This window comes from Saccopteryx bilineata, chromosome 4 (genome assembly GCF_036850765.1).
Source record: "Saccopteryx bilineata isolate mSacBil1 chromosome 4, mSacBil1_pri_phased_curated, whole genome shotgun sequence".
NCBI lineage: Eukaryota > Metazoa > Chordata > Mammalia > Chiroptera > Emballonuridae > Saccopteryx > Saccopteryx bilineata.
This window is the reverse complement of record NC_089493.1, coordinates 80,216,693-80,228,771: the sequence shown is the minus strand read 5'-3', so window position 1 is coordinate 80,228,771 and position 12,079 is coordinate 80,216,693. Positions and strand designations below refer to the sequence as shown.

General features: G+C 44.7%; 1 protein-coding gene across 1 annotated transcript in view; it reads left to right on the top strand.

Annotated features, from left to right (window-relative positions):
- Positions 1 to 14: 14 nt before the first annotated feature.
- CHP1 (calcineurin like EF-hand protein 1) overlaps positions 15 to 12,079 on the top strand; it is a 61,805-nt gene continuing 49,740 nt past the window's right edge. The window contains exons 1-2 of the mRNA XM_066277033.1: positions 15 to 232; positions 9,904 to 9,976. Coding sequence (XP_066133130.1) covers positions 166 to 232; positions 9,904 to 9,976 — 140 coding nt within the window. The 5' untranslated portion in view covers positions 15 to 165. The remainder of the gene's footprint in view (positions 233 to 9,903; positions 9,977 to 12,079) is intronic.

Here is a 12,079-nt window from a genome sequence, read left to right as displayed (position 1 = left end):
GGCCACCCTCGCTCGCGCACCACCCTGGGGTTCCTTGCCCAGTCTGCAGTGGAAACGCTGCCCTCTTGCTTCTTGACCCCAGGCCTTTTCTCTCCTCTCTCCTGCCCTCCCGCTACCGTTGTCGCTTCAGACGCTCCTGCTCCTGGAGGAGCTCCCGGCTCGGTGATGGGGTCTCGGGCCTCTACGTTACTGCGGGACGAAGAGCTTGAAGAGATCAAGAAGGAGACTGGCTGTGAGTTCGGGTCGGGGGTGGGAAAGCGGCTGGGCGCCTCCGACTGGCTTCAGGACCGAGGGCGGCTGTGGCTGAGGTCTGGCGGCAGGGTACTCGGAGGTTGCGGGGGTCCTCGACAGCTTCCAGCACTGGAGCTTTGGTTCCGAGAGCTGGAGAACCTGTTCTTCCAGCTACAGCTACCCCGAGCGGGGTTCTGGCTATTGTGGGGCTGTCCTTCGTTTCAGAAGCAGGAGTCACAATTTCCCGTAGAGCACAGATGCCATTCATTTGTCCTTTCTCTTCTAATGAAAGCCCCAAACTCCTTTATCTTTCCTCTCACCAACCTCAACTTCAGGAACTCTGGGTGGACCCTGTAGAAAATAGAATTTCTTACTGTGACGTTTCTGGTCAAGGGCTTAAAACCACTGACATCGTGGGAAATCACAAATTCTTACAACCACTGGGTGTGTGTGTGTGGGGGGGGGGTGCAGACAGCCAGACCTGGAAAGAATTAGAAGTCTAAGAGTATAAGACTTATTCTGAACTTGTGGAGAAAAAGCAAGGATACTCTGACCCCAAGTTTTTACTTACACTGAGGATGCCTGGCTGTCCTGATTTGCGATATGTTGATTTCTACTGTGCTGTGTTCTTTATGCAGTCACTATGGAAATTGTATGTGCTTCAAAAATCTCTGAATTTCTATTAGGAGCCGATTCTTTTATAGTCCAATCTTCTTCATTAACCTGAACAAAGGGGCAACAGGGCTTTGGGAATTCAGAAGCTCTGTAAAACATCATCACGTACATTTGAATAGCCCTTGATAATGCATGTAATATTTTCTCTTCTCAATAATTCATTATGAGCCTGACCAGGCGGTGGCATAGTAAATGGAGCATTGGACTGGGATGCAGAGGACCCAAGTTTGAGACCCCAAAGTCTCCAGTTTGAGTGCGGGCACCTTCGGCTTGAGTGAGGGCTCACCCGCTTGAGTGGGGGGTCACTGGCTTGAGTGTGGGATTATAGACATTACCCCATGGTTGTTGGCTTGAGCCCAAAATTTGCTGGCTTGAAGCCCAAGGTCGCTGGCTTGAGTCCAAGGTTGCAGGCTTGAGCAAGGAGTCAGATGCTCTGCTGTAGCCCCTCCACACCAAAACACGTATGAGAAAGCAATCAACAAACAACTAAGGTGCTGCAATGAAGACTTGGTACTTCTCATCTCTCTCTGTCAAAAAAAAATTCATTATGACTCTTGTATTTTACTCCATTTACTGTGCCACCGCCTAGTCAGGCTCTTTGTGATATCTGCCTTTGATAATGAGGTGACCATTAAGTAATTAAGTGGTCTATATGCAGGTAATATTGGAGTATGCCGAGGGATCTACAGAATTATTCAGGCAATGATGGCCTGAGATAAATGCTGTGTAGTGCTTTTTGAAAAATTCAACTTTCTAGAACCTTCAAGTTGAAAGGGATGTTATCTAGCCTCAATCCTGTCAGAGTGGTTTACTGCTTTCAGCATCCCCTAACCCAGGCATAGCCAACAGTTTTTGCCCCCGGGCCATATTAGAAAGAAAACTTTTTTCACAGACCAGACGAAATATAAAATTAAAAATGTTAACTACAGCCTCACCTGTGGTGGCGCAGTGGATAAAGCGTTGACCTGGAAATGCTGAGGTCACTGGTTCGAAACCCTGGGGTTGCCTGGTCAAGGCACATAAGGAGTTGATGCTTTCTGCTCCTCCCCCCTTCTCTGTCTCTGTCTCTCTCTCTCTCCTCTCTCCTTTCTAAATGAATAAATAAAATTAAAAAAACAAAAAACTGCAGTTCTGTCTGCCTCTTCTCCGACCCCTCCTCCCTCCTTACAAACTGTGACTGTGCCTCTTTCCTCCTCGCTCTCTCCCCTCTCCTCAGAGCTCTAAATCTTTAAAAGAAAAAAAGAAAAAAAATGTTAAATACAAAAACGATTCGCTTAAGTAAACAAAATTTTATTATGTAATTTGTTTAAGAATAAGTGAAAAAAATTTTAATATACGATTTTGTTTTTTTGGGGGTTTTTTTTGTATTTTTCTGAAGCTGGAAACGGAGAGCCAGTCAGACAGTCTCCTGCATGCACCCAACCGGGATCCACCCGGCACACCCACCAGGGGGCGATGCTCTGCCCATCTGGGGTGTTGCTCTGTTGCGACCAGAGCCACTCCAGTGCCTGGGGCAGAGGCCAAGGAGCCATCCCCAGCACCAAGGCCATCTTTGCTCCAATGGAGCCTTGCTGGGGGAGGGGAAGAGAGAGACAGAGAGGAAGGAGAGGGGGAGGGGTAGAGAAGCAGATGGGCGCTTCTCCTGTGTGCCCTGGCTGGGAATTGAACCCGGGACTCCTGCATGCCAGGCCGACGCTCTACCACTGAGCCAACCGGCCAGGGCCTACAATATTGTTTTAATAAAAATATAATTACATACCATATAAATATCCAAACTATCGCAATCAATTGAAACAATATTTAATTAAGAGAATGAGCTTGAAGGGGTTATATCACAAATAAAACAATTATTTCATTTTACAAACAGCCTAGACACATTTTCAGTTATCAACTGTAGCTATTGTCTATGCTACAATGCCACTTGATCACAAAAATAAGGAATTGTTTGACCTTGGTTGCACACTGGCAAACTCTGCCTAAAAGAATGTGGGTTTCACATCGCTGGGAAACGTCAAACAGTTCATATTGAGTACAGACGAGTACAAAAGTTGTAAATCTTTATAATGGATTTTTTTAAAAAAATAAGTATCATGAATCCATTCGACCAATTATTGGAAGTTAACCCTAGATTAGTCACATGCGGAATTCTTTTCTACGTATCACTATCATCTTAAATATCTCGATTTCCAATAATCAAAGATGCTTCCACTTCTAAGTAGCTGAGATTTTAAAGTAGCAGAGAATAGGCCTGGCCTGTGGTGGCGCAGTGGATAAAGTGTTAACCTGGAATGCTGAGGTCACGGGTTCGAAACCCTGGGCTTGCCAGGTCAAGGCACATATGGGAGTTGATGGTTCCTGCTCCTCCCCCTTCTCTCTCTCTCTCTCTCTCTCTCACCTGCCATCTCTCTAAAAAAAAATAAATTTAAAGTAGCAGAGAAGATTAAAAATTTAATCGCAGGCCGCATGTTGGCCATGCCTGCCCTAACATATGCCCATTATGCTTCTCCATTAAGACTAATGATGATGCCTGACCAGGCGGTGGCGCAGTGGATACAGCGTCAGACTGGGATGCAGAGGACCCAGGTTCGAGACCCCGAGGTCGCCAGCTTGAATGCAGGCTCATCTGGTTTGAGCAAAAGCCCACCAGCTTGAACCCAAGGTCGCTGGCTCCAGCAAGGGGTTACTCTCAGTCTGCTGAAGGCCCACGGTCAAGGCACATATGAGAAAGCAATCAATGAACAACTAAGGTGTTGCAACACGCAATGAAAAATTAATGATTGATGCTTCTCATCTCTCTCCGCTCCTGTCTGTCACTGTCTGTCCCTCTCTCTGACTCACTGTCTGTCTCTGTAAAAAATAAATAAATTAAAAAAAAAAAAAAAAGACTAATGATGATGAGCTCGCCACATACCAGTGCTGTCCTTTCATAATTTTAGTTGAATGACAGAAAGTAGCGGTTTATAATATGTAGTATTTGTTTAGCCACTTGACTTTATGGTCTGTTATGACATACTAACACCAAGAATAGAAATACAGGCAGTTTGGATTCAGCCAGCATTTTATTACATTTTGTGGACATGACCCTTGGCCAGACTTGCAACTATAAAAACTATGTTAGGTCTAATGACACCAGAATTAAAGCATTTGTGCTTAAAATAAAAAGTCAGATTAATGAGGAAGTGTAAAGCATAGTGAGGATGAGGCAAAGCTATTTTTGCCTCAAGATAAAGGGAGCGGTAATCCCATTCTGATTTATTTACATTTGACCAAATGAAAAGCGCCTGGATGTTATAGGACCCTGGGTTACTTTACCGTGTGACTTGTGGACACACAGAACTCAGTATTCCTGGAAGAACTTTTTTCCTAGTTGCCAAAAAGTGATTGAAGCCTGAAGGGGATAGCCACAACCAGTGCAAATACATGTATTGAGCTAGAAAGCCTAATAAAACAAGTACGTACTGAATTTTTGCAATGTCTGTAATATAATTTACAAAGTGATCACAAATAAATCTAGTATTCACCTGACACTATACATAGTTGTTACAGTATTATTGCAGAGTGGACTTTTAAAGCATTAATTTTAGCATAATATAAAAGATTTAGAAGAATAAAAACAACAGATATCTGAGGGTGGGGTAGGGAGGAAAGAATTTGTCCTATCTTCATCTGCTTCTTAGTTTGAGAAACTGTCAGTCAGAAACACTTAAAGTATGTACAATTATAGTGTGTCCGTAAAGTCATGATGCAGTTTTGACCGGTCACAGGAAAGCAACAAAAGATGATAGAAATGTGAAATCTGCACCAAATAAAAGGAAAACTCTCCCAGGTTCATACCTGTTCAGTGCAGTTCGATGTAGGCTCATGCACAGATTTTTTAGGGCTTCTTAGGTAGCTATCCTGGATAGCCTCTACAGACTTGTCACTGACTGATGGCCTACCAGAATGGGGTTTCTCCACCAAACTGCCGGTTTCCTTCAACTGCTTATCTCACTGAGTAATGTTATTCCTATGTGGTGGCGCTTCGTTATAAACGTGCTGATATTCACGTTGCACTTTGGTCACGGATTTGAATTTAGCGAGCCACAGAACACACTGAACTTTCCTCTGTACCATCCACATCTCGACTGGCATGGTCTTGGGCTGCTCCGCTGTATACATGGTGTTATGTCATCATCTGAGCATGCACACATACTGCCACATCATCCTACAGAAACTGGGAGGGTTTTCCTTTTATTTGGTGCAGATTTCGCATTTCTGTTGTCTTTTCTTGCTTTCCTGTGACCGGTCAAAACTGCACCATGACTTTACAGACACACTGTACTTGTCTATAAAAAAATATAGCGTAATTGAGGAAAACTGACTTTATATTTAATATGAAAGCTTTGCACTGCAATCAATGAAAAATTTAAACAATTTTTCCTTTGTCTAAATTGACTAGAATTCATGTATGACTGTTTTAGCCAGTATTTGAAATTTAATCTAAGTGATTTGAGGAAAGTAATTTTAGGTAAGAATTACTTGTAAGCCTCAATTTTGTCATCTGTAAATGGGAATAATTATAGGATTCTTATGAGAATTAAATGAGATAAATTATGTACACTACTTAGAATAGTGCTTGTTATACAATAAGTGCCAAGTGTTAGCATTTATTATTATTATTATTATTCTGTTTGGGGGGGAGGGAGAGAGAGAGGGGTAGAGAGACAGAGACAGACAGGAAGGGAGAGAGATGAGAAGCATCAACTTGTAGTTGTGTCACTTTAGTTGTTCATTGATTGATTTCTCATGTGTCTTGAAAGGGTAAGGAGGGCTCCAGCCAGCCAGTGACTCGTTGTGCAAGACAGTGACCTTGGTCTTCAAGCCAACAACATTTGGGATCATGTCAATGATTCCATGCTCAAGCCAGCGACCCTGTGCTCAATCTGTGTTCGTGACCTTGGGGTTTCAAACCTGGGTCCTCAGCATCCCAAGCCAGTGCTCTAGCCACTATGCTACCACTTGGTTAGGCTTTACATATTTATTTTTAGCATATTGGTAAGTTATGAACTCAAGCAGTTATGAACTGATCTTTTATTCAGAAATATGGGTTGCAAATGCCATACCATTACTTACTAAGGGAATTCTTTTTTTTTTTATATATATATTTTTTATTTATTAATTTTTAGAGAGAGAGGAGAGAGAGAGAGAGAAGGGGAGGGAGGAGCAGGAAGCATCAACTCCCATATGTGCCTTGACCGGGCAAGCCCAAGGTTTCGAACCGGCAACCTCAGTGTTCCAGGTCGACGCTTTATCCCACTGCGCCACCACAGGTCAGGCACTAAGGGAATTCTAAAAATTGTACTGTAAGAGGTTTCAGTGCCCAGTTCTTTCAAGTGGTGATCTAGATTAGAAAGATGTCTGATGGTTCATTTATTAGTTGAATGGGTTGGACTAGGTGACAACATTCCTTCCAGTTTTAAAGTTGCATAAATCACTATGCATGCTTATGTTTATACGTATGGAATTTCTAGGATTCATAAGAACCTGGTAATAGTGTTTGCCTCTGGCAAGGGAGACTGGGAAACTCAATTGTTACAGAGACTTTTCAATTTGAATGTTTTTTTTTGTTGAAGAAAAGTAATCTGAACTATATAATATGCTACTAAAAACTGATCCAGTGGACTGATAATATGCAGTTATTAAAAAGGACTCCAAAACAATAGAAAAAATATGAATTAATAAATGAAAAGTAAGCTATCACAACTATGTAAAGTATACAAGTGACTGATATTTGATGGTATATGAACAAATGAAAACCATGCTGTTGAGATTGTGAACAAATTCTTTTTCAAAAAAATCTTTTGGGAAAGTTAGTTATTCATTAGTTAATTTTGTTACACTAAAAGAAACTTGAGTTTTATAGCAGACTTTGAGCCCCTTGGCCTATGCTAGAGTAAACTAGTGCAGGTTCCTGAAGAAAATGGCTATGGCTGGTAGAGTCAGGAGAAGGATGGAGATTAATCAATGCAGCAGCAAAACTGTGCCTTCCGGCTTATGATATTAGATGATAATAGCTAACCTGGAGTGTGCCAGATACTTACTTTGCTAAGTACTTTCCTCTCATGGAGTTCATTAGTTCACTCCATAGCCATGTTCACTTATCTCTCACTGGTAAGTCTTGGTGCCATGAATGAAATCATTCTGTCAGACTGATCCTCACGAGTGTACTCTTTACACCGAGATGTTCATACCTGCCTGGCTGGCGGAACAGTCCATAATGCTTCTTCAGTGCCTGGACCCCTCCAGCTTTGCCTTGGCTGGGGAAGATTATCTGGTTCCTTCTCCTTAGCAGAACTGAGCCTCGCTTGGGGTGGAACCTGATGCTGAAGCACTCACAGCTTCAACCAGTGTGTCTTTACAGCCTAGCTTTGGGCCACTAGCTTCCTGCTTCTCCCGCTGTGCCCCTGTTTACTTTGTCCTATTATCCCCCCCCGCCCCCCCTTTTTTTTGACAGAGAGTCAGAGAGAGGGATAGATAGGGACAGGCAGACAGGAACAGAGAGAGATGGGAAGCATCAATATTCGTTGTGGCACTTTAGTTGTTCATTGATTGTTTCCTCATAAGTGCCTTGACCGTGGGGCTACAGCAAACTTGAGTAACCCCTTGCTCAAGCCAGCGACCTTGGGCTCAAGCTGGTGAACTTTTTGCTCAAACCAGATGAGCCCGCGCTCAACCTGGCAACCTCAGGGTCTCGAATCTGGGTCCTCTGCATCCCAGTCCGACGCTCTATCCACTGCTCCACCGCCTGGTCAGGCTGTTCTATTATTCCTAAAACTGCTAGTAAATTTTTGTTTCAAGAGTGGGATACACACACACACACACACACACACACACACACACACCTCTTTCAGCCACCCCTTTAAGCTCCTGAAGCTACAGCTTGGGACAGAGTCCACACTTGCCACACCCTCTTTGGCTGTTTTCTTTTCTCTTTTGATAAGGTTTTTTTTTTTTAGATTTTATTTATTCATTTTTAGAGAGAGAAAGAGAAGGGGAGGAGGAGCAGGAAGCAACAACTCCCGTATGTGCCTTGACCAGGCAAGCCCAGAGTTTCGAACCAGTGACCTCAGCATTTGAGGTTGATGCTTTATCCAGTGCGCCACCACCTCCTTTGATAACTTTTCCCCCCTTCTACCGGTGGTCTGCAGGAGACTAAACTATTTCCCAGAAATTTCTCTTTGCGTTTTTCAGTTTTATTATGCAGTTGTTACCTTATTTTAATGGTCAGCTTGAGCCTGAGTTAAGCCAAAATGAGCAAAATAGGTTCTTTGTAGATGTAATCTGATGATAACATGACAATTTTACAAATTGCCTAATTTGTTTTCTTGGAGCCCATGCATTACTGGGAAATTAAGGGAGCTCCTGCAATCACAGAAAAGCTGATCCAAGACTGGGGATCTTTTACCGAGGGAAAGGTCAGTAGTGAGGGAAAAGATAAAGCCATTACTGCTTGGTGCAGGAGTAAACCGGGTTTTAAAAATAGAATCTGGCCTGACCAGGTGGTGGCGCAGTGGATAGAGCGTCGGACTGGGATGCGGAAGGACCCAGGTTCGAGACCCCGAGGTCGCCAGCTTGAGCGCGGGCTCATCTGGCTTGAGCAAAGAGCTCACCAGCTTGGACCCAAGGCCCCTGGCTCCAGCAGGGGGTTACTCGGTCTGCTGAAGGCCCACGGTCAAGGCACATGTGAGAAAGCAATCAATGAACAACTAAGAAGTCGCAACGCGCACAACGAGAAACTGATGATTGATGCTTCTCATCTCTCTCTGTCCCTGTCTATCTCTGCCTCTGTAAAAAAAAAAAAAAAAAAATCAAGTTTAAAAAAAAAAAAAAAAAAATAGAATCTGTTTGAGTGGCCCAGTCTTAAATTCAGTACAAATTCCCTGCCCGACAGTGCCAGACTGAAACCTCAAACTGATTAATACATGTATTTTTTAAAATAAGTATGTATTTTCACTTTTTATTACTTATTTATTTATTTTAAGTGAGAGAACGGGAGATAGAGAGACAGACTCCCAAACAGGATCTACTGGGCAACCCTGTTTAGAGCCAATGCTTGAATTGACCAACCTGTCCTCAGTGCCTGAGGCCAGTGCTTGGACCAGCTGAGCCACTGGCTGTGAGAAGAGAAGAGAGAGAGAGTAGTGGAAGAGGGAGGGGTAGAGAAGCAGACGGCCACTTCTCAAGTGTGCTCTGACCAAGGATCAAACCTAGGATTTCCGCATGCTGGGCCGATGCCCTATCCACTGAGCAACCAGCTGTGGCCAATAGGTGTGTGTTTTTAATCAAAGTACACATGTTCATAGCCTCTATGTGAGAGAACTGAAAGGTAAAAGTTTCACAATTTCCTTTTAAACTAAAATTGGCTTTGTGTTGTTAAGTCTTAACTACCTGACTTTTTTTTCTTTTTCTTTTTTTGAGAAAGAGAGGGAGGAAGGGTAAGAGATGTGACGCATCAACTCATAGTTGCGGCACTTTAGTTGTTCATTGATTGCTTCTCATACGTGTCTTGACCAGGGAGCTCCAGCTGAGCCAGTGACCCCTTGCACAAGCCCAGAAATCTTGGGCTCAAGCCAGTGACCATGGGATCAGGTCAGTGATCCCACACTCAAGCCAGTGACTTCAGGGTTTCGAAACTGGGACCTCAGCATCCCATGTTGACTCTATTCACTATGCCACCACTGGTCAGGCTTAACTACCTGACATTTAACACATAGTCTTAATTAAGCCTAGACTTCATTTCTGAGAGTCAATTTTGAATGCTAGTACAGTAATTTAGTTTATTTCCTAATTCATTGAAACTGTAGAGATGAGTTAGAGTTGAGACATCTCCCCATTTTGTTCACTTTGAAACATTTAATGGTAGGTTCTGACCAGAAAGACAGCTGGCTTCCAAAGGGCCACAGTCATTCAGTTTGAGTTGAGGATGACTCCAACTGGGACTAATTTTGTGTTCTTTAGTTTCTCACAGTCAGATCACCCGCCTCTACAGCCGGTTCACCAGCCTGGACAAAGGAGAGAATGGAACTCTCAGGTAGGCAGTTCCTTCCTTTGTTTTCTGGCAATGTCTGAATAGCTGCCTTTATCTAGTGGTAGACAGATAGGCTCTGGCATGCAGAGAACAGGGACCATTTCTTCACTTATCTTTAAGCATCATTGATCCAAAAGGGAGTAAATAAGCAGAATGCCCACATTATATATCTCACTAGTTGCTTGCTGCTTTACTTCAACTCCCCTTAGTTTGGGTAGTCATTGTTCTGGTCCTAAGAATGTACTTTTGAAAATTTCAACTCTCTCTTTATTTTTCCCCACTACCCTTTCCTAAACATATTAGCCTTTAGGAGGTTGACCCATAGCAATCCAAGGTGGTCAGGTTATTTTGTCCTCTCTTATTTCCCAACACAACCCATAACCCTAGGGTACATCTCTTTATATGTATTTTTTTTAATTTATTTATTACAGAGACAGAGAGAGAGGGAGAGACAGGGACAGACAGACAGGAACGGAGAGATGAGAAGCATCAATCATTAGTTTTTTTTTGTTTGTTTGTTTGGTTTGGTTTGTTTGGGGTTTTTTTTGCATTTTTCTGAAGCTGGAAACAGGGAGAGACAGTCAGACAGACTCCCGCATGCGCCCCACCGGGATCCACCTGGCATGCCCACCAGGGGCGACGCTCTGCCCACCAGGGGGCGATGCTCTGCCCATCCTGGGCGTCGCCATGTTGCGACCAGAGCCACTCCAGCGCCTGAGGCATAGGCCACAGAGCCATCCCCAGCGCCCGGGCCATCTTTGCTCCAATGGAGCCTTGGCTGCGGGAGGGGAAGAGAGAGACAGAGAGGAAGGCGCGGCGGAGGGGTGGAGAAGCAAATGGGCACTTCTCCTGTGTGCCCTGACCGGGAATCGAACCCGGGTCCTCCACACGCTAGGCCGACGCTCTACCGCTGAGCCAACCGGCCAGGGAAATCATTAGTTTTTCATTGCACACATTGCCACACCTTAGTTGTTCATTGATTACTTTCTCATATGTGCCTTGACCGCGGGCCTTCAGCAGACTGAGTAACCCCTTGCTGGAGCCAACAACTTTGGGTCCAAGCTGGTGAGCTTTTTGCTCAAACCAGATGAGCCTGTGCTCAAGCTGGCGACCTCGGGGTCTCGAACCTGGGTCCTCGGCATCCCAGTCCAACGCTCTATCCACTGCGCCACCGCCTGGTCAGGCTTCACTTTTTTTTTTTTTCCATTTTTCTGAAGCTGGAAACAGGGAGAGACAGACAGACTCCCGCATGCGCCCGACTGGGATCCACCCGGCACGCCCACCATTGGGCGACGCTCTGCCCACCAGGGGGCGATGCTCTGCCCATCCTGGGCATCGCCATGTTGTGACCAGAGCCACTCTAGCGCCTGGGGCAGAGGCCAAGGAGCTAACCCCAGCGCCCGGGCCGTCTTTGCTCCAATGGAACCTTGGCTGCGGGAGGGGAAGAGAGAGACAGAGAGGAAAGCGCAGCGGAGGGGTGGAGAAGCAAATGGGCGCTTCTCCTGTGTGCCCTGACCGGGAATCGAACCCGGGTCCTCCGCACCAGGCTTCACTTTTTTATGTATTAATGTTAGTTAGGATATTCAATATTTTAGTCCACAGTAGTAGTTTTCAACTGAGAGCTATTTTGCCCCTGGGTGGCAAAATATCTGGAGACTTTTTTTTTTTTTTTTTTTTTTTTTAGCAAGAGAAAGAGAAAGAGAGACAGACAGACAGGAAGGGAGAGAGATGAGAAGCATCAACTCATAGTTGCAGCACCTTAGTTCATTGATTGCTTTCTCATACATGCCTTGGCTGGGGGGGGGTGTCCAGCTGAGCCAGTAACACCTTCCTCAAGCCCGCAACTTTGGACTCAAGCCAATGACCCTGCACGCTAGCTGGGAGCCCACGCTCAAGCCAGATCAGCCCACACTGAAGCCGGCAACCTCTGTGTTTCTAACCTGGGTCCTCAGTGTTCCAGGTCGGCACTCTGTCCACTGTGCCACCTCCTGGTCAGGCTGGAGACATTTTTAATTGTCATGATTGAGGAATGCTACATTCATCTAGTGGGTAGAGGCCAGGAATACTGTTGAAACATCCTACCGTGCGCTGGACATCCTACCACAA